The 26,710-nt window shown below is 42.3% G+C and overlaps 1 protein-coding gene across 8 annotated transcripts in view; it reads right to left on the bottom strand.

The window, feature by feature from the left end:
- PLA2G6 (phospholipase A2 group VI) overlaps positions 1-26,710 on the bottom strand; it is a 252,096-nt gene that overhangs the window by 116,518 nt on the left and 108,868 nt on the right. For all 8 annotated transcript variants that reach the window (XM_077452375.1, XM_077452379.1, XM_077452372.1 and 5 more), the window contains 2 exons: positions 12,663-12,759; positions 5,132-5,314 (listed from right to left, as the gene is read on the bottom strand). In XM_077452375.1, coding sequence (XP_077308501.1) covers positions 5,132-5,314; positions 12,663-12,759 — 280 coding nt within the window. The remainder of the gene's footprint in view (positions 1-5,131; positions 5,315-12,662; positions 12,760-26,710) is intronic.

The following is a 26,710-nucleotide window of genomic DNA, read 5'->3' as shown; positions in this document are numbered from 1 at the left end:
GTCCATCCTCTGCTCCAACTGATTAGTGCGGTGTCCTAGCTCTTTAAGACCCTTCACCAGTTCAGCAGAGAGATTGCGGGAGGCTGCATTTATTTCATCCCTCACTATAGTGCGGAATTTCTGAAGCAGAGCATCAGAGTCAGTGTCCACAGGACTTGCCAGGTTAGAGGGGAACTGCGACAAGCTATCGTCTGAGTGCTGTGTGGCATCGTCTGGCTCCGGTGGTTCAGGCGCCATTTTGCCCTTCCCCTTCCCATGGGCTGGAGAGGTTTTCCGCTGTGATCTGTTGCGGGGACAGTTCTGGGGCATATTATACATACCCGCCGGTTGCCCGATAGCGTCCGCAGCGAATGGGCTTGGTGCGGTGGCAATTTACTCCGGGCTGTGCCCGATTCACCGAGTGGTAGCGTTCTGACGCCGTGGAGCTAGGAGATCAAGCTGCCATCTTCGTGGCATCCGCGCATGCACCGCGGTTGACGTTTATTCTCAAAGGACTGAAGAAGCTCAGCTCCCAGCCCCATTGAAGAAGTGTCCACTTCAACAAAAAATGGATCCCCAGGGTTAGGTCTCCTCAAGAGAGGCCCAGAAACAAAGCCTATTTCAAATCGTGAATTGCAGAGACAGCTTTAGGGGACCACTCCTTGGCATTCACATCCTTCTTGGTAAAGGCAATAATAGGCGCAGCAATGGAATAGTAATTCTTAATGAACTGCCTATAATAATTTGTGAACCCAAGAAAGCACTGTGTGGCCTTGAGGCTGGCAGGAAGGCCAGTTGGTAATGGCTAAGACCTTTCAATGATCCATACGAAGACCCAAACTAGAGACAAAGAACCCCAAAAACAGGACCTTAGAACATTCAAAAGAACATCTCTCCAGCTTGGCATACAGATTATTCTCTCTAAGGTGCTGAAGTACAATCCGGACATGGTTTCTGTGGACAAACAGATTTTCTAAAAAGATGAGAATGTCATCCAGATGACAACAAATTGATACAGCAGATCCAATAAAATGTAATTGAAAAATTTTGGGACACAGCTGGGGCATTACACAAACCAAAAGGCATAACCAAGTATTCATAATGCCCACCCTTAGTGTTAAACGCGGTTTTACATTTGTCACCTTCCCGTATCCAGATCAGATTGCATGTACCTCCGGGATCCAACTTGGTAAAAATGGAGGCACCTTTCAACCTGTTGAATAGTTCAGATATTGAGGGTAAGGGGTATAAATTTTTGATTGACTATTGAGACTTAAATGCGGTGACAATGCAGGGTCTTAAGGTACTATCTTTTTTGGCAACCCTGCTTTTGCAGCCGATGAGGATTTCCAGATGAACCCCCTTGCTAGATTCTCAGCGACATACTCTGACATGGCATGGGTCTCTGGAATGGACAGCGGGTAGGTACGGCCTCTGGGCAGAGTTGCTCTGGGAACAAGGTCAATAGCACAGTCAACGGGCCTGTGAGGAGGAAGCACCTGATTTTTTTCAGAACATAAATCGCTATATGCTGTTGAAAGAGCAGAAGATACAGATGTAGTTGCAACTGGAAGTCTCTCCTTGGGGGCAACCTTGAGTAGGCAGGATGAGAAACAGGAGGGACCCCAAGCCAGGATGTGCCCAGAAGCCCAGTCCACATGTGGAGAGCGGAGCTGTAGCCAAAGAAGGCCCAATACGATGTGGGTTGAGGCCTTAGGTAGGATAAGGAAGGATATCTACTCCTGGTGGAGTATCCCTACCGACACCTTAACAGGGAGAGTCTGGAAGTGGATAAAGCCCCCTGGAAGAACTGTGCAGTTCTCCAGTCCATAAAATTGCCAGCAGCCCCGGAATCCAGATATGCCAAGACCGATTGAGAAGAAACGCCTACATAAAGGGACACTGAAAGAAGAAGACAAGAAGGTGATATTTCTGGGTCCAATACTCCACCTTCCAGATAATTAGACCAAGCATTTCCCAGACGAAGCGAGCAGGAGTCACGAAAATACCCCTTGCCCCCACAATAGAGACATGGGCCCAGAGTTCTGCGCTTAGCACGTTCCTCGGGGGCTAGCCTGGTCCAGCTGCATAGGTTCCACAGCTGACAGAAGATGCTCCATGGGCTGAAGGGAGGGGAGCTTATGTCGCGTACACAAGACCAGACTTTCCGGCAGAATAGGTCCAAAAGAATCATTCCGTCGGATAGTCCAATCGTGTGTGGGATAATCCAATAATTTTTCTTTAAAAAATTCAGACAGACCTAGAAATAGAACATGTTTCAAATCTGGCCAATTGACTCAATTCCTATTGGGAAAACTGTTCGTCTGTATACTGGTCCAACGGACCAAACACAACTCAAGGGCAGCTACTGGCTACTGGCTATTGAACTTCCTTTTCTAGTCCCGTCGTATATGTCATTATTTTCAAAACGAACAGACTTTAGTCCGTTCGTGCGTGGGCAAGTCCGAACGCTCGGAAGTCCGTCGGGAAGGCCGTTGGACCTTTTCAGCCGGAAAGTCCGGTCGTGTGTACACAGCATCAGGCTGACTAGGGAACAAGGAAGTGCTGGCATCTTTTCTCTAGGGACCTCTCCTTAAAGCGAATATGGCTCTGGTTATACAAGGAGATGACCAGACCGGCGGGGATGGTTCTTCCCGCGAATTCATCCTTCACTCGGTCAGAGAGGCCATGAAAAAAGGTTGCCCCTAAGACCTCAATATTGCAGCTCAACTCAGCTGTTAGTATGCGAAACTGAAGAGTATACTGTCCCACAGAAGATGTAGAAGGGCACTGGCTGCTGAAAAAACCCGACCCGGTTCCTCAAAGATATTCCAAAAGGGCTTCAGGAAGTCAGGCAGGCTAGAAACCAATGGACCATTCTTCTCTCACAGGGGGGAAACAAAGGCTAAAGACAAGAAGTTTGGATGCCATTGGTCCAACTGGAGACGTGAACATTGCCAGACCACTGAACCTGAGGGCGGTGTATCTGCCTCACCCATTTAGCTAGTCTAACAGATACATAATAAAGTCACTGTATTAGACAAACTAATACGCAGGTCCACAAGGATGCAAGCCTAGACAACATTGGTCTACAGCTATACAACCCTGTAGGTATGCAAGCATGCAGATACCCAGGTATGCAAACATGCAGGTATACACATTTTCTTGCCATTCATGCATCTATGTATGCAGCTCAAGGAAATAAGCACATATGTATGTATCCCTATAGCAAGGTAAAAAAAAAACTTCTGACTTTAGGACCACTCACTTCCTGCCCAGGACTACATGTCCCATGAGGGATTCCTCCTCACACATTCACAAGTTCTCAGGCACTTACTGACATGTATGGATGGTGTATTGAGTTGTATGTGTGCTGCACTGTATTTCCTGATATGTAAACAAATAATGCATTCTGTATGCAGGCTGAATAATCTGCTGGCCGATTGATTATGAAAATAGTTGACAACTATTTTCATAATCCATTAATTGATTAGTTGTTTTGGCCCTACAAGCTGTACACTCACTACTTTACATTGTAGCAAAGTGTAATTTCTTCAGTGTTGTCACATGGAAAGATAGAAATAAAAGTAGAAAAAAAGAAAGAAAAATATTTACAAAAATGTGAGGGGTGTGCTTACTTTAATGAGATAATAATATATATATTACACACACATACATACACACACATATACACATACACGCCGTATTTAATTGGGGTATAAACACATACATTTTCTCCCTGAAAATCAGAAGCAAATATTGTGTGCATGTTATACGCCGATACTTGCATTTGGGCTGCCTCAGAGGGGACACGGAGGGGGCGGGATCAGTGCCGTCAGATTAAATAGAGCGAGAATCTCCTGTTTACTCGGCTGCAGCTGTAATACATAGTCCAGTCTCCTGGATGGGCATTGGACCAGTGTTCTGTCCATCATAGGAGCCTGTCCAGGAGGCGGGACTTCATATTAAAGAGGCCGTCGAGTAAACAGGAAATTCTCGCTCTATGTAATCTGAAGGCGCTAGTCCCGCCTCCCTCCCTGTCCCCTCTGAGGCAGCAGTAATCTGACGTGAGGCTGCAGATTGGCAATGGTGAGGCTGCAGCTGGCCACTGATTAGGCTGCAGATGGGCCATGGTGAGGCTGCAGATGGGCACTGATCAAGCTGCATTGATGGGCAATGGTGAGGCTGCAGATAGGAACTGATCAGGCTGCAGATGAGCAATAGTGAGGCTGCAGATGGGCACTGTTCAGGCTGCATTGATGGGCAATGGTGAGGCTGCAGATGGGCACTGATAAGGCTGCATTGATGGGCACTGACCCTTATTTTGCTTCAAAGTTCTTTATGAAATTTCCCTCTTAAAATTGAGGTGCATGGTATACGCCGATAAATACTGTATATACATATAGATCTCAAGATGTGTAACAGCACAGAGAGCAGAATTTATAGTCCCATTAAAAAATAATCCAGCAACTTCAGATCTGCCCTTTTGAATACAGACCTGCACTGTGCAGTGAAAATGGAGCTATGTCTATGTTCAGGTCCTAAATTGCTTCCATGCATACAACACAGGAGATACTAAAAAAGTATAACCACGTGTAAACCCTTATATATCCATAGCAAACTATGTGTATTTTAAAATGAATGATTACTGCTACATAAGATTTATATAATGGGCAAAGTATAATTACAATACAATTTAGGACAAGAGGGTTAGGAGGACCCTGCTCTTGCCAGATTAGGTTCAAAAAGGTTGGATGACAGCCAAGATTGCTTTGGCACCTTGTTATACTTTATTTTTTGCTATTTTAAAGCATACTACATCTCAATCTAAAGATGTGACAGTGGGTAGCAGCCAAAAAAAAAAAAAAAAACATAAAATACAATAACATTCAAAGACAAATAAACATTGCTACTGTGGTAAAATACTCAATGTAATCAATGAGAATAGAGCACGAATATAACCAACAAAATATATGCATGCCAGTGTAAAAACAAAATAAACAATAAAAAAAATATATATTATATATTATATATATTATAACTACTATTCACTCGTTAAAAGATTTATGAAAAGTATGTAAAAGAGTGTGGATCCAATTTCAATACCAAATCATACTACTATCCTAAAGCAATAGAGCAGAGTATGCTTTACCTTCATGGCAAGGTGGAGGGGGGTGTTTCCATGCTCTCCCTTGGAGTTGGGATCGGCTCCATGAGTTAAGAGAACCATGGCACAATCAAACCGATCTCTCTTCACCATTATGTGTAGTGGGGTTTCTGATGTCCTGCTGAGTGCATTCACATTGCTACCACGATTAAGCAACAACAGAGACATCTGTGAAACAGATAGATACTGTCAGAGTTATAATGGAAAATCTATAGCTTCCTAAAGGTTACTCTGTACAGAGAATTGTGATGGTTCCAGGACACGATTGTGTTAAATTAAAATGTGATGCCCACAGCAATCATACCCTTCATTTTAGTTTAAAATGCTGTAAAAAATAAACAGTTGCTATTCTCAGTACTTCTTTTTTTTCTCATGGTAACTGTGCACACAATTCCCAATAATTCTGTCTACTTTTATCACAGGAACATACAGTATCAGCTAATGTATATGCTGCAAAACTGTTTCCTAATGTGCACAAGTGTACACATTCTATACAAATCAATCAATAACAGAAGGAGGTCATCATTAGGTTGATAAAGTGGTAACTGATCGTGGTCAAAGCAGTAGAGTTTGGGAGCCTATGGCAAGGCAGAGAGGAGTAGGGGGTCATTATACTCGCTAGGATGGAAGGCAGTATAAAAACGGATTCAGGTAGGGGAAGGAGAAGCAGACTGTGAGCAAAATACAGTAGACAGGTCAAAGCAGCTCAACAGGTATCCAATGCTGCCTACTGTGTTGGTAAATGTAGTATTGTTTTGTACAAACTGCTGTTTCTCTTTCCTGGGGGACAACAGTAAATACAGTCTCTACTGATAGGCAAGTGTCATGTGCACAGTCATTGAGTTAAAGGTGGGCATAACGCCGGGTCCTGATGGCTTCACAGCACTTTACTATAGGAAATTTGCAGACATGTTAGCTCCTCACCTGACAGCTATGTATAATTTCACTAAGGATAGCCAGGCCTTTACTCCGAACCTTTTGATCGCTAGCATAGAATTGCTCCCAACACCCGACCGTGATCATATATCCTACATAGTTACATAATTGGTGAGGTTGAAAAAAGACACAAGTCCCTCAAGTCCAACCTGTGTGTGTGCTTCAATGTGAGCATTACATTGTAATATCTCTGTATGTTGTGGTCCTTCAGGTGCCTAATAGTATTTTAAATTAATCAATGCTCCCCACTGAAACCACTGCCTGTGGAAGATGATTCCACATCCTTACCGCTCTTACAGTAAAGAACCCTCTACGCAGTTTAAGGTTAAACCGCTTCTCTTCTAATTTTAGTGAATCACCCCGTGTCCTTTTAAATTCCCTTTTGAGGAAAAGCTTTATTGTGGGGTCACCAGTATGGCATTTGTAAATTGAAATTATATCTCCTCTCAAGTGTCTCGTTTCCAGAAAGAATAAGTTCAGTTCAATTTTTCCTCATAACTAAGGTCCTTCAGTCCCTTTATTATCTTTGTTGCCCTTATCTGGACTCTCTCCAGTTCCAGCACATCCTACCTGAGGACTGGTGCCCGGATCTGGATGGCATACTCCAGGTGCAGCTGGACCAGAGTCTGGTAGAGTGGGAGAATTATCATCTTATCTCTGGAGTTAATCCCCTTCTTAATGCATGCCAATATTCTGTTGGCTTTGCTTGCAGCAGCTTAACATTGCACGTCATTGCTGAGCCTGTCATCTACTTGGACCCCATGTCCTTTTCCATCCTAGATTCCCCCAGAGGTTCTCCCCCTAGTAAGTAGATTGCATTCATATTTTCTCACCCAAATGTATTATATAAAATTTTTCTACATTAAACCTAATTAGCCATGTAGTTGCCCACCACATTAACCACTTAAGCCCCGGACCAATTTGCAGCCAAATGGACCAGGCCCCTTTTTGCAATTCGGCACGGAGTCGCTTTAACTGACAATTGCGCGGTCGTATGACGTGGCTCCCAAAAAAAATTGGCATACTTTTTTTTACCACAAATAGAGCTTTCGTTTGGTGGTATTTGATCACCTCTGCGGTCTTTATTTTTTGCGCTATAAACAAAAATAGAGCGACAATTTTGAAAAAAATGCAATATTTTTTACTTTTTGCTATAATAAATATCCCCAAAAAATATATAAAAAAAAACATTTTTTTTCCTCAGTTTAGGCCGATACGTATTCTTCTACATATTTTTGGTAAAAAAAAAAATCGCAATTAGCGATTATTGATTGGTTTGCGCAAAAGTTATAGCGTTTACAAAATATGGGATAGTTTTATAGCATTTTATATTAATATTTTTTTTTACTAGTAATGGCGGCGATCAGCGATTTTTATTGTGACTGCGACATTATGGCGGACACATCGGACATTTTTGGGACCATTGTCATTTATACAGCAATCAATGCTATTTAAATGCATGGATTCCTGTGTAAATGACACTCGCAGTGAAGGAGTTAACCACTAGGGGGCAGTGTAGTATTATGGATGGCGTTATATGGTTTTTGGCCTGACATGTGACGTCACTGATCGTCATTCCCTATAAAAGGGAAGAGACGATCGGTGACAGCCACACAGGGAAGCACGGGGAGAGGTTTGTTTACACAGACCTCTCCTCTTACTTCAGCTCTGTGACCCGATCGTGAGACACCAGCTGCGATTGGGTCCGCTGGTCCCGCGGCAACGGTCACAGAGCACAGGCCCGGGTCGGGAGCACAGCGCCGGTGGCGCGCTCCTGACCCACGGCTGGGCACTTTAAAAAAATCACATACCGGTACGTGATTGTGCCCAGCCGTGCCATTCTGCCGATGTATATCGGCGTGAGGCGGTCCTTAAGTGGTTAATTTGTTCAGATCTTCTCCCAAGCTTTCCACATCCCGCAGAGAAATAATTGCCCTGCTTAGCTTAGTATCATCCGCAAATACTCAGATTGAGCTGTTTATCCCATCCTTCAGGTCATTTACGAAAAAATTAAGGACAGAACCCTGGAGGACCCCGCTTTCCACACCGGACAGTTCCGAGTACTCCCCATTTACCACTACCCTCTGAACTTGCCCCTGTAGCCAGTTTTCAATCCATGTACTCACCCTTTGGTCCACGCCAACAGACCTTAGTTTGTGCAGTAAACATTTATGGGGAACTGAATCAAATGCCTTTGCAAAATCCAGATATACCACGTCTATGGGCCTTCCTTTATCTAGATGGCAGCTCACCTCCTCATAGAAGGTTAATAGGTTAGTTTGGCAAGAATGATTTTTCATGAATCCATGCTAATTACTGCTAATCATACCATTTTCATTACTTAAATATTGGGCCTTTAGGTCCATTTCACTCATTAATAAGTGCATGCGCGCTTCCTTTGGCCAGCAGGGGAGCCAATCAGCAGGTCTGGTGAACTCGATGTCCGCCACCCACCCACAATCTTTCCCTGCAGTGACAGAACAGGGATCTGCCTGTGTAAAAAGGCAGATCTCCATTCTTACAGGGGAGATCGCACAGATCCTGTCTTTCTGATATGCAGGAAGATGGATCTGTGCTTTTCCCCGGTCACACAGTCCCCCATACAGATAGAAAACACAAACAGGGAACACATTTAACCCCTTGATCGCCCCTGATGTTAACTCCTTCCCTGCCAGTGTCATTAGTACAATAACAGTTCATATTTTTAGCACTGATTACTGTAATAATGTCACTGGTTGCCAAAAAAGTCAAAAATGTCAGGTGTCCAATCTGTCCGCCACAATGTCACAGTCCTGCTAAAAATCACTGATCGCCGCCATTGTTAAAAATAAATAATAAAAATTACATAAATACTATCCACTATTTTGTAGACGTGATAACTTTTGCCCAAACCAATCAATATACGCTTATTGCGATTTTTTTCGCCAAAAATATGTAGCAGAATACATATTGGCCTAAACTGATGAAGACTTTTGTTTTTTTACATTTTTTTGGGAATTTTTTTATAGCAGAAAGTAAAAAAATTTAACGATAGAAGAGATCAAATACCACCAAAAGAAAGCTCTCTTTTCTTGGGGAAAAAAAGGACATCAACAACGTCTCACAACCGCACAATTCTCAGTTAAAGCGAAAGTTTGGCTGGATAGTGGCGGTTCACATGTCATACATTCCGAAATTGCTTTACTTTTTCCAGGTCCTGCCAGTCACAGTTCCTTCACATATTCTGCTATACATCAATGCAAACTTTTAAGGTTTGTTTACTTGACCCAGAGTAAACAAACAGGTTCCGCATGCCCCTAGGGTAAACAGTGGCTTTTTCTGTCCCCAATTTACAAGCTTACTATACTGCAGCAAGTATAGCCCCATTAGCCTACCGCCACAAGAAACATCAAATGCCATTATGGGCCACTATTGATTGATTATGGGCCACATTATGGGCCACATCTCTTCTATGCCTTGGCTCCCCCCTATTTACTGTTCTACCATGATAGGATCATGCTTAACTCACTCCCTTTGCCTGTGGGATACTGTCAAATTTTCCACAGGCCTGATTTTTCCACATCTCCCTAATTAATGCCCATTATTCACATTGGGTTGCAATGATGTCCATTCCTTATTCACCCCTACCAGGATATTCACCTTCAATTCCCTACGTTGTTCTCATAACAACCCCCAGCAAGAACACTATAGTTATCCACAACTTAGGCATTTTCTTCAACAGCTCATAAAATTCCAACCCCCCCCCCATACACCTTGACCCCCTTTGAGAGCCCAACCTCACTCCCCAGGCTTCATATCATGAATTTATTCCTCAATATTTTTTTCTTAAAAAAACCTCAGTTGATGCCTCATCTTCAGTGGCAGAAAGAATTGGGGAAACAAATGGACCCAGCGGACTGGCAGATCATGACTGACATTATCTAGGTCTTCAAAAAACCTTATACTTGAGAATGCCTACAAAATACTTTACAGAAGGTATTATACGTCAGGCAGGCTGGCCAGTTTTATTCCAAGCTACTCCCCTCTCTGCTTCCGAGAATGTTTCCAGGGGGGCACAATGGCACATATTTGGTGGTCTTGTCCGAAGGCATGAAGGTTATGGGTCAGATTCTACACTCTTCTCAGAAATTAACTTCATACCAATTTCAAAAGGGACCCCTATAAGGCTTCCCTTTGAGGAATTGCTTCGGGCCGGAGTGTCAACTGATAAGAGGCATGCAGGAACTCGACTATGAGGAAAGATTAGAGGAACTGAATTTATTCTCTCTTGAGAAGAGGAAATCAAGGGGGGGATATGATTAACACGTTCAAATATATAAGGGGTCCATATAGTGAACTTGTTGAGTTATTCACTTTATGGTCAACACAGAGGACAAGGGGACACTCTTTACGCCTAGAGGAAAAGAGATTTCATCTCCAAATATGGAAAGGTTTCTTCACAGTAAGAGCTGTGAAATAGTGGAATAGACTCTCTCCAAAGGTGGTTCTGGCCAGCTCAGTAGATTGCTTTAAGAAAGGCCTGGATTATATCCTAAATGTACATAATATAACTTTGTACTAACATTTATAGGTAAGGTTGGTCCAGGGAAAATTTGATTGCCTCTCAGGGATCAGGAAGGTATTTTTCCCCCTGCTGTAGCAAAATTGGATTATGCTGTGCTGGGGTTTTTCACCTTCCTCTCGATCAACTGTGTGTATAGGATAGAGTATATGGGATTGTATGATATTTTTTATTTTATTGTTGAACTAGATGGACTTGAGTCTTTTTTCAACCTAACTTTGTAACTGGCTCTGCACCTTTTTGCTGCAACTAAATTAACTATAGCAAAGTCCTGGAAAATTCCTGTACTTAGTTTTGAGGCAGTAAAAAAAGGCATGAATTATATTATGGTAAATGAAAGGTTGACAGCTACTCCATCAGATACACATGATAAATACCTTTGGGTTTGGCAAGCATGGGTTGCATACAATCAACCTTTCAGATTCAATTCCTTGCTCCTCTTGATTTAATACACTCACTCTGGGCGTGTACCGTGTGGACTCCCTCGCTTTTATTGTCCCCTTGTCCTTTTTTTTTTTTTTCTCTTTTTCTTATCTCTTCCTATGTTTCTCTCTTCTTGGTTTTCTCTCCCATGCTCACCTTATAAATTTATCAGGCCACCAGGCATTGTCCTGGTTGTGATGGTTACATTCTAACATTGCATCTTTGAATTATAGCCTCCTCTACGTGTACATTTTTTTTTCAGCTGTATGTGATTTTATGTTTGGACATTTTCAGTACTTTTTCACAGCATGCAGCATTTCCCCGAGTTCCAAGTCATTCTGGATTATGAGGATTGCCCATACGTGAGGCCTTCCTTAGAACTTGTAGGATTTCAGTACTCTTCTTTATACTTTATGATCTGTTTTATGCAATATGCATTGTAACCATCTAATTGTTGAAGTGGTCGTAAACAAAAAAAAGGAAGAATAAACCACAGTCTGTGACAAAGAAGAAGTAGCATTATACGGATGAGGTAATTCTTGTACTCTTCCCTCCGGTAAACATGTTACCTCTAAGTAATAAAGCCAAAGAGTGATTGCCCCTCATCTTCCTGTCTGAGTGCAGATGATCAGGGACTTCTGAGTATTATCAGCTTGGGTGCTATACTAGTATTTAAAAAAAAAAAAGATGTATTTATTTATACACGATTGAGCTAAATTTTTTATTGGCTACCAAGAGTTCATCTTAAATTATATACAGTACCTCAAAGCAATGAATCACAAACAGCAGTATAAGCATGTAAGAATGCTTATAAGAATAGTCCAACACAGCATGGAAAATTGACAAGCCTTCCCTAAAATTATTCTACTTCTATTGATTTTCAAAAGGATGCTTCTCAGTGGTATCACAAAACTGTATGCATCCTGATGCTTTTTCTAGATCGCTGCCAGTCATCCAGTATAAGCACTATCCACAACTATATGAAGCCCCATATACAGAATGCATAACTTTAAAGTGATTGTAAAGTCTTGTTTAAAAAAATAAATTATAAAAAAAAAAAAACAAACATGTTATACTTACCTGATCTGTGCAGTTGGTTTTGCACAGAGCAGCCTGGATCCTCCTTTTCTCAGGTCCCTCTTCGCTGCCCCTGGCCCCTGCCTCCTGTCAAGTGTCCCCACAGCCAGCAGCTTGCTATGGGGGCACCCGAGCTGAGTAACAGCTCTGTGTGTCCATTCAGACACAGAGCCCTGACCCAACCCCACCCCCTCTCTCCCCTGATTGGCTAACTGACTTTGATTGACAGCCACGGGAGCCAATGGCATCGCTGCTGTGTCTCAGCCACTCAGGAGGAGAGTCCTGGACAGCTAAGACACTCGTGGACATCGCTGGAGAGACATGGGGCTCAGATAAGTAATTAGGAGGTGCTGGGGAGGCTGCTACACACAAAAGGTTTTTTATCTTTATGCACAGAATGCATTTAGATAATAAAAACTCTGCCTTTACAACTACTTTAAGCAAAGTAAATGTGGGTTACTGGATGCAACCACAAGCAATTAAAACAGTATCTGCTCCAAGGTATAAGGATTATGGTACCTCTGCGTTCTTTGACCAGTGAAGTGGAGTCCCCCCATATCGAGGATCTTCAGCATGGATCTGGGTGGCAGTAAAATCCAGAATTGCTTCTGAACATCTTGGGAGAAACAATGAGTATTTTATTTGTTGTTTACAAGATTCCAGTCAAAAAAGCCAGACACATTAGCTACAAACAAGACATTCTCTCCAATTTATTTATTTTTACATGGAGCTCGATTAGGTTTATTACTGGATTTTCTCTGTAAAGGCCCACACTACTATGCAGGGTGTACAGCCCAAATTTCTTTTGGTGTTTGCAGCATTCTTACAAATAACTTTAGAGAGGATTCCAATTAAAAATAGTTATTTTGGAACATTTTTGTAGTCTAAAGGGTCCCACTGTGGTCTCCCATCAGTGATTCAGGAACCCACATGGAGGTTTAGATCACAATTTGAGTGGGGAGGATGAAAAGACCCCTATAGAAGAGACTAAGGGAATACATCCAACATATCAAAAAAGGATGACTGAAACATGATGTATCAATACATTTTCTGAAATGCCATAATAAAAGACCCTTTCAACCTATTTTTCTGGGGGATCAAAAGCTATAAACCCCACTGGAGGGGGAGTAATAAAGTTACCTCCATGAATAAAAGCAAATTAAGATGGATATTTAAGTTACAAACTTTAACCCCCCCCCCGGATACAATATAGAATTTGGACTTGATTTGCTTTATTAGTAATGTATGTACCCTCTCAACCTTTTTCCCTTTTCTCGATCAGTAAGTTATATGGAAAATCTACCCTCAATTACAAACTATACCTAAGGGGATAACTCTTCAGAAAATGTGTACATAAACGGGAAACAATAATAAACACTATATATATATATATATATATATTTCAATTCACACTAATATACAGTGTGTTGAAAAGGTATCCATAACCCTTGAAATTTCCCATATTTTGTCATGTTACAACAAAAAACATAAATGTATTTTATTGGGATTTTATGTGATAGACCAACACAAAGTGGAACATAATTGTGAAGTGGAAGGAAAATGATAAAATCTAATGGAACCAAATGCCTTCAGAAGTTACCTAATTAGTAAATAGAGTCCACCTGTGTGTAATTTAATCCAAGTATAAATACATCTGTTCTTTGAAGCCCTCAGGCTTGTTAGAGAACCTTAGGCCCCTTTCACACGGGATGGATCCATGATGATCCGCCCCGTGAACTTCCACTTGCTCAGCGGGGATCGCTCTGTTGATCCCCGCTGAGCCGGTGGGTTAACAGGGCGGTCCCTGAACACCGTGCAGGGACCACCCTGTCAGATCTCCGCTCTCCTCTATGGGGGATCGGATGAACAAGGACCGTCTGTCCGTGTTTATCTGATCCACTCTGCAGATGGATAGAAAAATAGGATTTTCCTCCAACTGCAGAATCGGACAATAGCGGAGACGGATGATATCGGGGGACAGCGGATGTTCATCCACTGACACCCGCTATCACATAGGGATGCATGTATGTTCGTATTTCATCTGAAAACGGATGGATGAAATACACACGTGTGAAAGGGGCCTAAGTGAACAAACAGCATCATGAGGGCCAAGGAACACACCAGACAGGTCAGGGATAAAGTTGTGGAGAAGTTTAGAGCAGGGTTAGGTTATAAAAAAAATCTCAAGCTTTGAACATCTCACGGAGCAACATCCATTGTTGAAAGAAAGCCATAAGAAGTCCTGTTTGCAGTTTGCGAGAAGCCATGTGGGGGACACAGCAAACATGTAGAAGAAGGTGCTCTGGTCAGATGAGACCAAAATTTAGCTTTTTGGCCTAAAAGCAAAATGCTATGTATGGTGAAAAACTAACACTGCACATCACCCTGAACAGACCATCCCCCCTGTGAAACAACTGGTGGTAGTGTCATGTTGTGGAAATGCTTTTCTTTGGTAGGGACAGGGAAGCTGGTCAAAGTTGATGGGAAGATGGATAGAGCTAATTACAGGGCAATCTTAGAAGAAAACCTGTTAGAGTCTGCAAAAGACTTGAGACTGGGGCAGAGTTTTACATTTCAGCAGGATAACAACCTTAAACATACTGCCAGAGCTACGATGGAATGGTTTTAGATCAAAGCATATCCATGTGTTAGGATGGCTCAGTCAAAGTCCAGACCTAAATCTAATTGAGAATCTGGGGCAAGACTTGAAAATTGCTGTTCACAGAAGCCCTATATCTACTCTGACAAAGCTGAGCTATTTTGCAAAGAAGAAAGGACAAAAATGTCACTCTTTAGATGTGCAATGCTGGTAGAGACATCTCCAAAAAGACTTGCAGCTGTAATTGCAGTGAAAGGTGGTTCTACATAGTATTGACTTGGGGGGGGGGGGGGGGCTGAATACAAATGCATGTCACACTTTTCAGATATTTATTTGTAAAAAAATAATAATTGAAAAAACATTTATAATTTTCCTTTCACTTCACAATTATGTGCCACTTTGTGTTGCTCTATCAAATGAAATACATTAACGTTTTTGGTTGTAACATAACAAAATATGGAACATTTCAAGGGGTATGAATACATGAATACAGTTTCAAGGCACTGTATATCAAGAAATGGTATGTCCCACAGAAAACATACATAGGGAATCATAGGGATCATATCTAAAAGTCTGTTAGCTCTGACAACATTAGGGATCACCTCACAAAACTGAACTGGTTTGAGGATAGGGTGTTTTAAATAAATATGGAATTGTTATTTACTAGATGTATATTTTATATATATTTCTTTAACATATATAGATATTAGTTTTACTAATTTTATCTTTAACAATTTTTACTCAATGTTACCATTTGCTGGCATATGCTACTGGACTTTGAAGATTTTATCCAATGCAAAGTAGACCTACAATGCCTTTAGATTGGCTATCACTCTTTAGAGGTTGCATAGTATCACCTTTTAGAGGAAATGTGGGTTTATTATGAAAGTCTGTAAATCGTCCACTAGATGGTGCTACAATGAAATTGTTATTTAAATCAATATATACTTTCCTAATCTTTCAATGATTAGTTCAAATATTCTTTAAATCATTTTGACTTCGATTTACAAATACCATATTGTGATTTAACCACTAAATATATATGGTTTTAGATGTAAACTACAAAAAGGGATACCTTAGATTGTTCCAGCTACATTTTAATTTTTATCTTAAAGTTTTTTGTTTTTTTTTGTAATTCCTTTATTAAATGCAAGGAAAAATAACAGAAGCATGGACAACATTGATAGAGCATGTACAATTCCAAAACACAAAAGCCATGGTATCACTTGGGTGGGAAATACAGTAAGCAGTCCCGAACTTATGCCTATACAAACTTGTAGGCGCTCTCAAACTGGGAGCGAGATTCTACTACAAGACCTCTAATACCATTCAAGCAATTCAGGCCAACCCAAGTGAACAGTAATCATTGCCTGACCATGCATTGCAGTAATATGTGCAAATTTTTATTCACTAGAGAGGGAAGGGGAGAGGGAGGAGCGATGGGCCGCACCTCGAGCGATCAGGGCTTACATTATCGGTGACAAGTAAATTCCGGAGAGGCCCACCACCCATCCACATCCTCAAAAACAGATGATGTCTGATAAAAAACCAGAAGGAATGAAATAAAAAGGGGGGGGATATAGGGAAGGGGACTACAAGGGTGGGCAGGGGGAGAGGGGGCCAAGGGAAGAAGGGAGAGGAGCCAGAAGATAAAGAAAAGCGGGCATAAGAAAGAGAAGGAGACTTCAAAAGGGTTATTGAAAGAAGGCAAAGCACAAAAATGAGCGGAATAGTGACCATGGGCATCACCCAGTCGCGGGGGGGGGGGGGGGGGGCGAGAATCCAGAGAACAAGGACCCTCCCTCATCGGGCAGCTGGTGCCACCACCCGGAGGTATGCTTCAGTGTAAGTGAAATGCTGCCATGGTCTCCATGTCTCCCAGAAGGCCTCCTCCCTGTTGTGCAGCGTCGCCGTGAGGTCTACCATATCTCTCAGTTCATTCACCTTAGAGAACCATAGAGACTTAGCCGGCGGGTTCTACGATCTCCAGCACAAAAGGGATGCAGGCCTTCGCTGCATTCAGCAACTGAATAGTTAAAGAGTTCCTGTACTTTTTGATGGGTCGCTCCGTCAGGTGCAGCAAACAGGCCGCAGGGTTCCCCTCCAGGGAAGCCCCGGTCAGGTGACCAATCGTGCCAGTCACCTCGCGACAGAAGGGTGCCAATTTGGGGCAGGTCCAGAAGACATGCAACATCGTTCCCTCCGAATCCCCACAACGCCAGCAACGGTCAGGCACCTGTGGGAAGATGCGGTAGAGAACGGATGGAACCCTATACCACCTGGTTGTAATTTTGTAGCACGTATACTGGACTCGGGTGGCCATAGAGGATTTCTGCGCAAAGTGGAGGATTTTCTTCTGCTGATCCGGGGTAAAGTGGGTGCGGAGTTCCGCCTCCCACTTAGCCACGAAAGGGGGGACATACCCCAATTGAGCATGGAGGAGCGCAATCCAATATGTTCTAGGGCAGCACGGATAAATGACAAGTCCACACGGTCAAAAGCCTTCTCCGCGTCTGTTGACAGCAAGAGAAGGGCCCGTTTAGAAGTTCTGGCCGCATGGATCAGGTTTAGGACTCTGATGGTGTTGTCCCGGGGTTCGCGCCGCGGGACAAAACCAGCTTGATCCCTATGGATGAGACCGGGGATGTGCGGAAGCAATCTGTTCGCCAAAACTCTTGCGAAAAGCTTCAGATCCGTATTTTTTTTTTAATTTACATAATCTTTATTTATTTTCACAATAATTTTTCCATTAACAAACTTTATACAGTTAAACACTCCATTTTCCACTTTAACAATTCCCACCCCCTCTCCCCCCCGCCCCCCCCCCCCCCTTCACATACATAACAGGAAGAAACAGTGGGCCCCTCATGCAGAGACTGTGACCGTGCTACTCCCTATACCTCTAACTTTTTATCACCTATACCGAGAGCTCTCTCTCTCCTTCCTCCCCCCAATCCTCGGTCACTCCAAGCCTTTATACTATGTGTCCCAACCTATCTAACCATGGTTTCCACATTTTTTTTAATTCCCTAAGATTCCCTCTCCTTACATATACTACCTTTTCCTTCCAGATCGTCTCTATAATTGTCTCCACTCCGCTACCGATGGGGGGTTTTTTGCCTGCCACCTTTGCGCTATTAGCTTCCTTGCCTGAAACATACATCTCATTATTGCTTTATTTATACAAGCCGGCCCTCTTATTCCCTCATTCAGGCCCAGCAAACACATTCTGGGGTTCCCATCAACCGTCACTCCAAATGTTTCGTTCAGATCAGCAATAACTTCTGACCAGTAACGAAACAGTTTAGGGCACCTCCAGAACATGTGCATCAGGTCTCCTGTCGCTTGACATATCGGGCAGCCATCATCTTCCCTTCGCCTAAACCTGTATAGCCTCTTCGATGTATAATAGGCTCTATGTAGCAGCATTAGGTGTGACAACCTCTGGGCTGGCGAGACAGATATCAAATGTCCCCCCTCCAGGATCCTCATCCACTGCTCATCTGAGAATGTTCCTACTTCCTCCTCCCATTTTATTTTACTTTTAAGTTTCTCTGGGGTTTCTATGCTCCCTTCACAAATATATGGATATATTTCTGCTATAAACCCTTTTGCACTATCTTCAGATTTTAATCCATTATAGATGGGGGATTTGCTCCATACTGGCCCCGGTGTACCAAATTGTTTTGATAATGCGTGTCTGATTTGTAAATATTTATAAAACGAATGTTTTGGTAGATCATATTCCATTCTCAGTGTATTAAATGTTTTTATTATATTTCCTTCATACAACTGAGCCAGTCTGTCAATCCCCCTGCTTTCCCAGTCTTTGTGCCTTCCTATCATTCCCATTTCCTGTAGGTTCAGGTTATTCCATAATGGGGTTTCTTTGGTCATCCCTTCCAGACCCTTTATCGTTTTTACTGCCTTCCATACTTTTAGAGCAAGTTTTATTGTGGGCGTTCTATGGGAGAATGAATTTGCCTCCAAAACCTCTACTATGGTTTTATGAGGTGTCCCAGTAATCATTAACTTCCTATTTATATCACCACTAAGCTCATTGCTCGTCCCCAGATGTTGCAATTGTGCGGCTAAGAAATAGCTTCTTGGGTGAGGTACTGCCATTCCTCCTTTCCTTGTCGATAGTTGCAAAATTTGTAGGCCTATTCTTGAAGTGCCTCCTCTCCATATTAGTTCTCGAAATAGTGTTTCTATTTTTTTGAACCACTTTATATCTATCCATAACGGCGAGTTATGCAACAGATACAATAACTGTGGCATCCATAGCATTTTAATAAGATTACATCTCCCTGCGACTGAAAGAGGGAGTTTCTTCCAGATTTCTATTTTATTTTTAAATTTGACTAATAAGGGGGCGACGTTATCACTTATATACCTTTTTGCATCACTTTGTATGTTTATTCCTAAATATTTTATTTTCTCCACCACTTCTAACTGCGGGATTGCCAATATACTTTGGCTCTCCAGTGTGTCTACAGGCATCAGAGCTGATTTTTCCCAGTTTATTGTTAATCCCGAGAAGCTGCCGAAATCCCCGAGGACTTTCATCCCCTGCCTGGTTGACTTCTCAAGGTCCCCCAGATAGAGGAGAATATCATCGGCGTATAGCGCGATCTTTTCTTCCCTCTCTTTTCTTTGAAAGCCTGCCATATCAGCATTAGATCTTATTGCAATGGCTAATGGTTCCATTGCGAGGGCGAAAATCAGGGGTGACAAAGGGCACCCCTGTCTTGTACCTCTTTCTAATAATATCTTATCTGAATACTCGTTATTAATCCTGATTCTAGCACTGGGGCCATTATACAGAGTTTTTATCCATTCAATGAATGAAGAGCCGAAACCAAATTCTCTCAGAACCCGCCAAATGTATCTCCATTCAAGACTATCAAAGGCTTTGACTACATCCAAAGCCATAATTGCCCTTTTCCCTATATTTTCTGTTGGTATCTGTAGGTTAAGGTATAGTCTTCTGATATTCATGCTGGTTGATCTACCAGGAATGAATCCTGTTTGATCAGGGTGTATTAATCTGGAGATAATTTTATTCAGTCTGGCCGCCAGTACCTTAGCTAGTATTTTTGCGTCCGTGCACAGAAGTGAGATAGGTCGGTAAGATTTAGTTTCCAACGGATCCTTCCCCTCCTTGTGCAGAACGATTATCGTTGTCTCCGTCATCGAGGTAGGCAATCTCCCTTCCTCCTTTGCCCTATTTAATACTCTGAGAAGCTCTGGAAGCAGTACTTTCCCATAATGTTTATAGGTTTCCAATGGAAGACCGTCTGGTCCTGGTGACTTCTGATTAGCCATTGCTGTCACTGCAGATTGAATTTCTTCTAATGTTAATGGGGCTTCCATTATCTCACTCTCCTCCTCCGTAAGGGAAGGAACTTTAATATTTCCAAAAAACTTGTCCATCTCCTCGTCTCCCCTCATCCCCTGCGATCTGTACAATTTTGCATAGTATGATCTGAAAGTATCTATAATCACTGAGCTCTGAGTTGAGATTTCTCCTTTCTCTGTCCTGATCGCGGGAACGGTGGATGGCGAGGAGTTGGTCTTCACTAAGTGTGCCAACATCTTCCCGACACTTTCCCCCTCCCCAAACGCCACTTGTTTCTGGAACAATCTTTTGTTCTCAGCTTTCCTAATAATCATTGCTTTATATTTCTGCTGTATATCTAACCATACCTTTTGTTTCTCTGTGGAGGGATTTGCTATATATTCTCTTTCTGCTCCTACTAACTCCCTTTTAACTGTATTCTCCCATTCTCTAGATATTTTCTTAATTTTCGCTACCTGTTGAATAAGGATACCCCTGAGGTAGGCCTTTAATGCGTCCCATATCACTCCACTCGCAGCGGTATCCTTATTGAGCTCTATGAACTCTTCTAGCTGGGATAATACTTTGTTTGCATCTCCAATTATCTCGAGCCATACTGGGTTCAGTTTCCACACTTTCGAGGGGCTTCTCCCCTCTAAGTTAACCGATACCGTCACCAATGAGTGATCCGACACCCCCCTGGGTTGGTATACTATTTCCCTTACCACTTGGTTAGCTTCTTCGTTCCCCAGCACTAAGTCTATTCTTGAAAGTGAAGAGTAGGAGCTTGAAAAACACGAATATTGTAGGACGTCCGGATTCCGAACTCTCCACAAATCAGATAGTCCCCCTTCTTGCATAAACCTGGATAACCGACTCTCACCCTCTCTCTGCAAATCTGTCCCTGGTGGGAACCTATCCTGATTTTTATTTATAACCTCGTTAAAATCTCCCACTGCTACCACTGGGATCCCAGATTTACCTACTATAAATTTCATTAGATTATATAAAACATCCAGTTTAAACGGGGGTGGAATATAAATATTTGCAATAACATACTCCCGATTTTCAATTACACAATGCAAAAATACATATCTCCCTTCTTTATCGATGCTGATCTGCCGACAGTTAAACGCTACTTCTTTTCTTATCAACACAGCCACACCTCTTGAATAAGAGGTGTGGACTGAGTGAAACTGAGTGGGAAATTTCCTGCTGTAGTTCTCCAACTTGGAGTCCTCAGTTAGATGCGTTTCCTGTAAGCAGATCAGCCCGATATCACATTTTTCGAGGGCATCAAACACCGCTGCTTTTTTAACTGATGTACCCATCCCTCTAACGTTCCAGGAGCCAATATTCATAACTCTATCCTGCATACCTTTCCAGAAAAACAGTAAAAAAAACAGGCAAAAGGAATTATCTCAATATTATAATTGATCTCATAGGGATGTTCTCTATACCCCCCTCTAGAAAAGAGTTGCGAAATGTGAGGGAACAAAAGGAGACAGAAAAGCTTACTCGGGATGGAGTTCCTAATATCCTTGTGTGTCCTTTTAAATATTGTAATACCATTCTGTCCTAAACTTCCCCACTGTGAAAGAGAAAAGATAAGCTTTTCATATATTCCAAACATTATTTTTAATTTATCCTCTATTACTGTGCAATCTTCACCCTTTTCCTGTCCATTATTTCCCCTTTTATTCCTTGTTCCTACCCCCCACCCCTCCCTATACCCTTCTAGGTTACCCCTAGGGGCTTTTCCTGTGACCATTACAACCACACCCATACCTTCAAACTCCCTTCTCTTTCCCACCCATTCACATACTTCCTCATCCCCCCTCCCCCCCTCCCTAACCCATCTCCCCTTAGACCCAACCTGTGCCTCATTTTTTACCCTTCCTAATACCATTCACATATTCCATTATACTGTGTGTGTCCCACCTCCCGCCAATGCATGTGTATATACGTTGTGCCCGTGATTCAAGTGCATTGTACCCACTATAATCAGATCCGTATTTAACAATGCAATCGATCAGTAGTTCCCACAGCACAGTGGATCCTTCCCCTCCTTTGGGATAAGAGATATATGGGCCCTGAGAGAGTCCACTGGAAAGGAAGTGCCATCAGTGAGGGAGTTGAGGGCGGAGACCAGGGGCTGTCCCAGTATCCCAAAGAAGGTTTTATAATAGGTCGGCGTGAAGCCATCGGGGCCAGGTGCCTTCCTAGGCTTCAACGCCGCCAGGGCCACCCCCAACTCCTCGACCGAAATGGCTTCCTCCAGCTTGTCCCGCACCTCCCTGGGGAGGGAGGGCATACCCGAGGCAGCCAGGTACGACCATGGGGTTGGACCCTCCCCGTCGTGAGAGTCAGGAGCAGGTGGCCTGTTTAGGTTGTAAATCTTAAAGTTTTTTGCATACTTTGTTTAAACATTCGCCATACACCTGGCACGGCATATTACTCCAGATTGGCAGCTTATAAAACCTTGATTAGTATCCATGAGGATAGAGTAGACTTATAAATGAAGGCATGGAATCCACCTTACTCCAACCCTGATAAAGTCACGTGTGCTGTGACACAAAGCGTCAGGCGGAGTCACTTCCATGTTTCGGCTGGACCGATGTTCCATAGCGGATACACTGCATATATTGCGTTTAATTACCAATGCTAAATGGGAGTGTAAAATTGCTTACTTATAATTAATAAAGTGTTTAAATATGATTTTACACCACGAGGAATCTTTTTGCTTATACAGTTGCAAAAAAAAGTATGTGAACCCTTTTGGAATGATATGGATTTCTGCACAAATTGGTCATAAAATGTGATCTGATCTTCATCTAAGTCACAACAATAGACAATCACAGTCTGCATAAACTAATAACACACAAAGAATTAAATGTTACCATGTTTTTTATTGAACACACCATGTAAACATTCACAGTGCAGGTGGAAAAAGTATGTGACCCCCTGGACTAATGAGATCTCCAAGAGCTAATTGGAGTGAGGTGTCAGCCAACTGGAGTCCAATCGATGAGATGAGATTGGAGGTGTTGGTTACAGTTGCCCTGCCCTATAAAAAACACACACCAGTCTGGGTTTGCTTTTCACAAGAAGCACTGCCTGATGCGAATGATGCCTCGCACAAAAGAGCTCTCAGAACACCTATGATTAAGAATTGCTGACTTGCATAAATCTGGACAGGGTTATAAAAGGATCTTCAAAAGCCTTGCTGTTCATTAGTCCAATGCAAGTCAGATTTGTCTATAAATGGAGAAAGTTCAGCACTGCTGCTACTCTCCCTAGGAGTGGGCGTCCTGTAAAGATGACTGCAAGAGCACTGCGCAGCCTGCTCAATGAGGTGTAGAAGAATCCTAGAGTGTCAGCTAAAGACTTACAAAAGTCTCTGGCATATGCTAACATCCCTGTTAGCGAATCTAAGATACGTAAAACACTAAACAAGAATGGATTTCATGGGAGGATACCAGAGGAAGCCACTGCTGTCCAAAAAAAACATTGCTTCACGTTTACAGTTTGCACCAGAGCACCTGGATGTTCCACAGTAGTACTGACAAAATATTCTGTGGACAGATGAAACCAAAGTTCAGTTGTTTGGAAGAAACACACAACACTATGTGTGGAGAAAGAGGCACAGCACACCAACATCAAAACCTCATCCCAACTGTGAAGTATGTTGGTGGGGGCATCATGGTTTGGGGCTGCTTTGCTTCATCAGGGCATCTGGACGGATTGCTATCATCGAAGGAAAAATTAATTCCCAAGTTTATCAAGACATTTTTCCACCTGTCCACCAGCTGAAGCTCAACAGAAGATGGGTGGTTGCAACAGGACAACGACCCAAAGCATAGAAGTAAATCAATGACAGAATGCTTAAACAGAAGAAAATACGCCTTCTGGATTGGCCTAGTCGGAGTCCTGACTTCAGCTCGATTAAGAGGATGTGGCATGACCTTCAAGAAAGCGATTCACACCAGACATCCCAAGAATATTGCTGAACTGAAACAGTTCTGTAAAGAGGAATGGTCAAGAATTACTCCTGACCGTTGTGTACATCTGATCTGCAACTACAGGAAACGTTTGGTTGAAGTTATTGCTGCCAAGGAGGTTCAACCAGTTATTAAATCCAAGGGTTCAAATCATTTTTCCACCTGCACTGTGAATGTTTACATGGTGTGTTCAATAAAAACATGGTGACATTTAATTCTTTGTGTGTTCGTAGTTTAAGCAGACTGATTGTCTATTGTTGTGACTTAGATGAAGAATATATATCAAACCTGGAGGTGAGCAGCCATCTGCACAGTGATTTGAAAGGCATGGGATCAGTGTCATACTGGAGGGGGGGGGGACATGATTTATGAACGGATGTTCACTGAACACTTCTAATATAGGACTGCACATAATTTATGTGAAGGATTTTTGCACTTTATTACCTTTGCAGGGCAGGTTTTAAATAAACCTGTTGGCTTATGTCACTTTGAAGAGGTATTTAATGCAGAAACACTGGGAACACTTTAATGTTTAATTGCACTCTAATTGTATATACGGTGGGTAAAAGAAGTATTGAACTTGTCACCATATTTCAAAGTAAATAGATTTCTAAAGGTGCTATTGACATGAGATTTTCACCACGTCTGTATCAACCCATGCAAATCATACATACAAAAGAAACTAAAACAAATAAGTCCCTAAATTAAATTGTGTGCAATGAAATGGAATGACACAGGGAAAAAGAAGAAACTAGTTGCATGCATTGCTCAGGTGTGATTTTGGCTCATTCTTCCACTGAGTCTTCAAATCTTGAAGGTTCCGTGGGCCTCTTCTATGTGAACTCTGATCTTTAGTTCTTTCCATAGATTTTCTATTGGGTTTAAGTCAGGTGATTGGCTGGGTCATTCGAACAGCTTTATTGTCTTTCCTTTAAATCAATTAGGAGTTTTGGGCTGTGTTTGGGATCATTGTCTTGCTGAAATGTCCACCCTCAATTTAGCTTCATCATCCTGGTAGATGGCAGCAGATTTTTATCAAGAATGTCTTGGTCCATTTTGACATTCATCTGATCTTCAAAATGATATGAAGTTTGCCAGTACCGTATTCTGAAAGACAGCCCCACACCATGATGTTCTCACCTCCAAACTTCACTGTTGGTACTGGGGTGTTTTTGGGATGATTTGCAGTGCCGTCTGACCTCCAAACATGGTGTGCATTATGGCATCCAAAGAGCTCAATGTTGGTCTCATCTGACCAGACTGTATTCTCCCAGTATTTCACAGGCTTGTCTAAATGTTGTGCAGCAAACTTTAAACAAGCTTCAACATCACACACATATGACTTGATGGACTTGTGTAACATGCTTTTTCTTCAGCAATGGAGTATTGTGTGGTGAGCGTGCAATACAGGCCATGGCGGGTAAGTGCGTTATTGTTTTGTTGGAACCAATTGGACCTGCTAATTTCAGGTATTTCTGAAGCTCTACACAAGTGGTCCTTGGCTCTTGGACAACCCTTCTGATAATTCTTCTCACTCCTCTGTCAGATATCTTGCAAGGAGCCGTGGCCGGTTTATGGCAAATTTATGTTCTTTCAACTTCCGGATTATTAGCCCCAACAGTGCTCACTGGAACATTCAGAGGTTTAGAAATCCTTCTGTAACCAAAGCCATTAATATGTTTTGCAACAATAAGGTTGTGAAGGTCTTGAGAGAGCGCTTTGCTTTTACACATCATGAGATGTTTGCGTGACACCCTGGTAATGAAAAACCTTTTTGTAGGCCATCAGAGACTGAACCAGCTGATATTAATTTGCACTGACAAGGGGCAGGATTGCTTTCTAATACTGATAGATTTCAGCTTGGCTTTTTTATGCCTTTTTGTACCTCCCTTTCTTCATGTGTCCAATACTTTTTCCCTGTGTCATTCCATTTTATTATACATAACTTAATTTCTGAACTTATTTTTTTTTGTTTCTTTGTATGTATGGATTGCAAGGAAAATTATCAGTTAAAGCGACGCAGTGCCAAATCGCAAAAAGGGGCTTGGTCCTTTAGCTGGAAAATGGTCCAGGGCTTAAGTAGTTAAACTTAAAAAATACTTTTAACCTCTTATTTATCTATGTACAGTTAGGTCTATATATATTTGGACACAGGCACAATTTTAGTTGTTTTTGTTTCAGGTATTTACCAAAACATATTCAAGCTATAGTTACATAATGGATATGGGCTACATCAAGTGTACTCTCAGGTACTTCCAAATTGGATTAAGAGTTTAGGAATTACAGCTCTTAAGAATAGCCACCCCCCCCCCCCCACTCCCCTTTTCAAGGGACCAAAAGTAATTGGACAATTTAATCAAAAGCTGTTTCATGGCCAGGTGTGGACTACTTCTTTTTGTTATTTCTTCATCAATCAGGCTGGGTTCACACTGGTACAACATACGCTCCCCGACTTTGGGAGCACATGTCGCATGACGTGTGTAAATCAATGATTCCCAATGAGAGCTGTCTTAACTCGTCCAACACAAGCAGTCCGACTTTGAAAAAGGTTGGTAGGACTTTGGTCTTACTTTATCCAATAGAAAAGGAGACAAGGTGCGCCAATCTAAGTGCAGTATCAAAAACA

The sequence above is a fragment of the Lithobates pipiens genome, unplaced genomic scaffold, assembly GCF_037356315.1.
Source record: "Lithobates pipiens isolate NorthernLeopardFrog02 unplaced genomic scaffold, aLitPip1_a1.2 Scaffold_23, whole genome shotgun sequence".
Taxonomy (NCBI): Eukaryota; Metazoa; Chordata; class Amphibia; order Anura; family Ranidae; genus Lithobates; species Lithobates pipiens.
The sequence above is the reverse complement of the archived record's forward strand: the minus strand, read 5'-3'. Positions and strand labels throughout refer to the sequence as shown.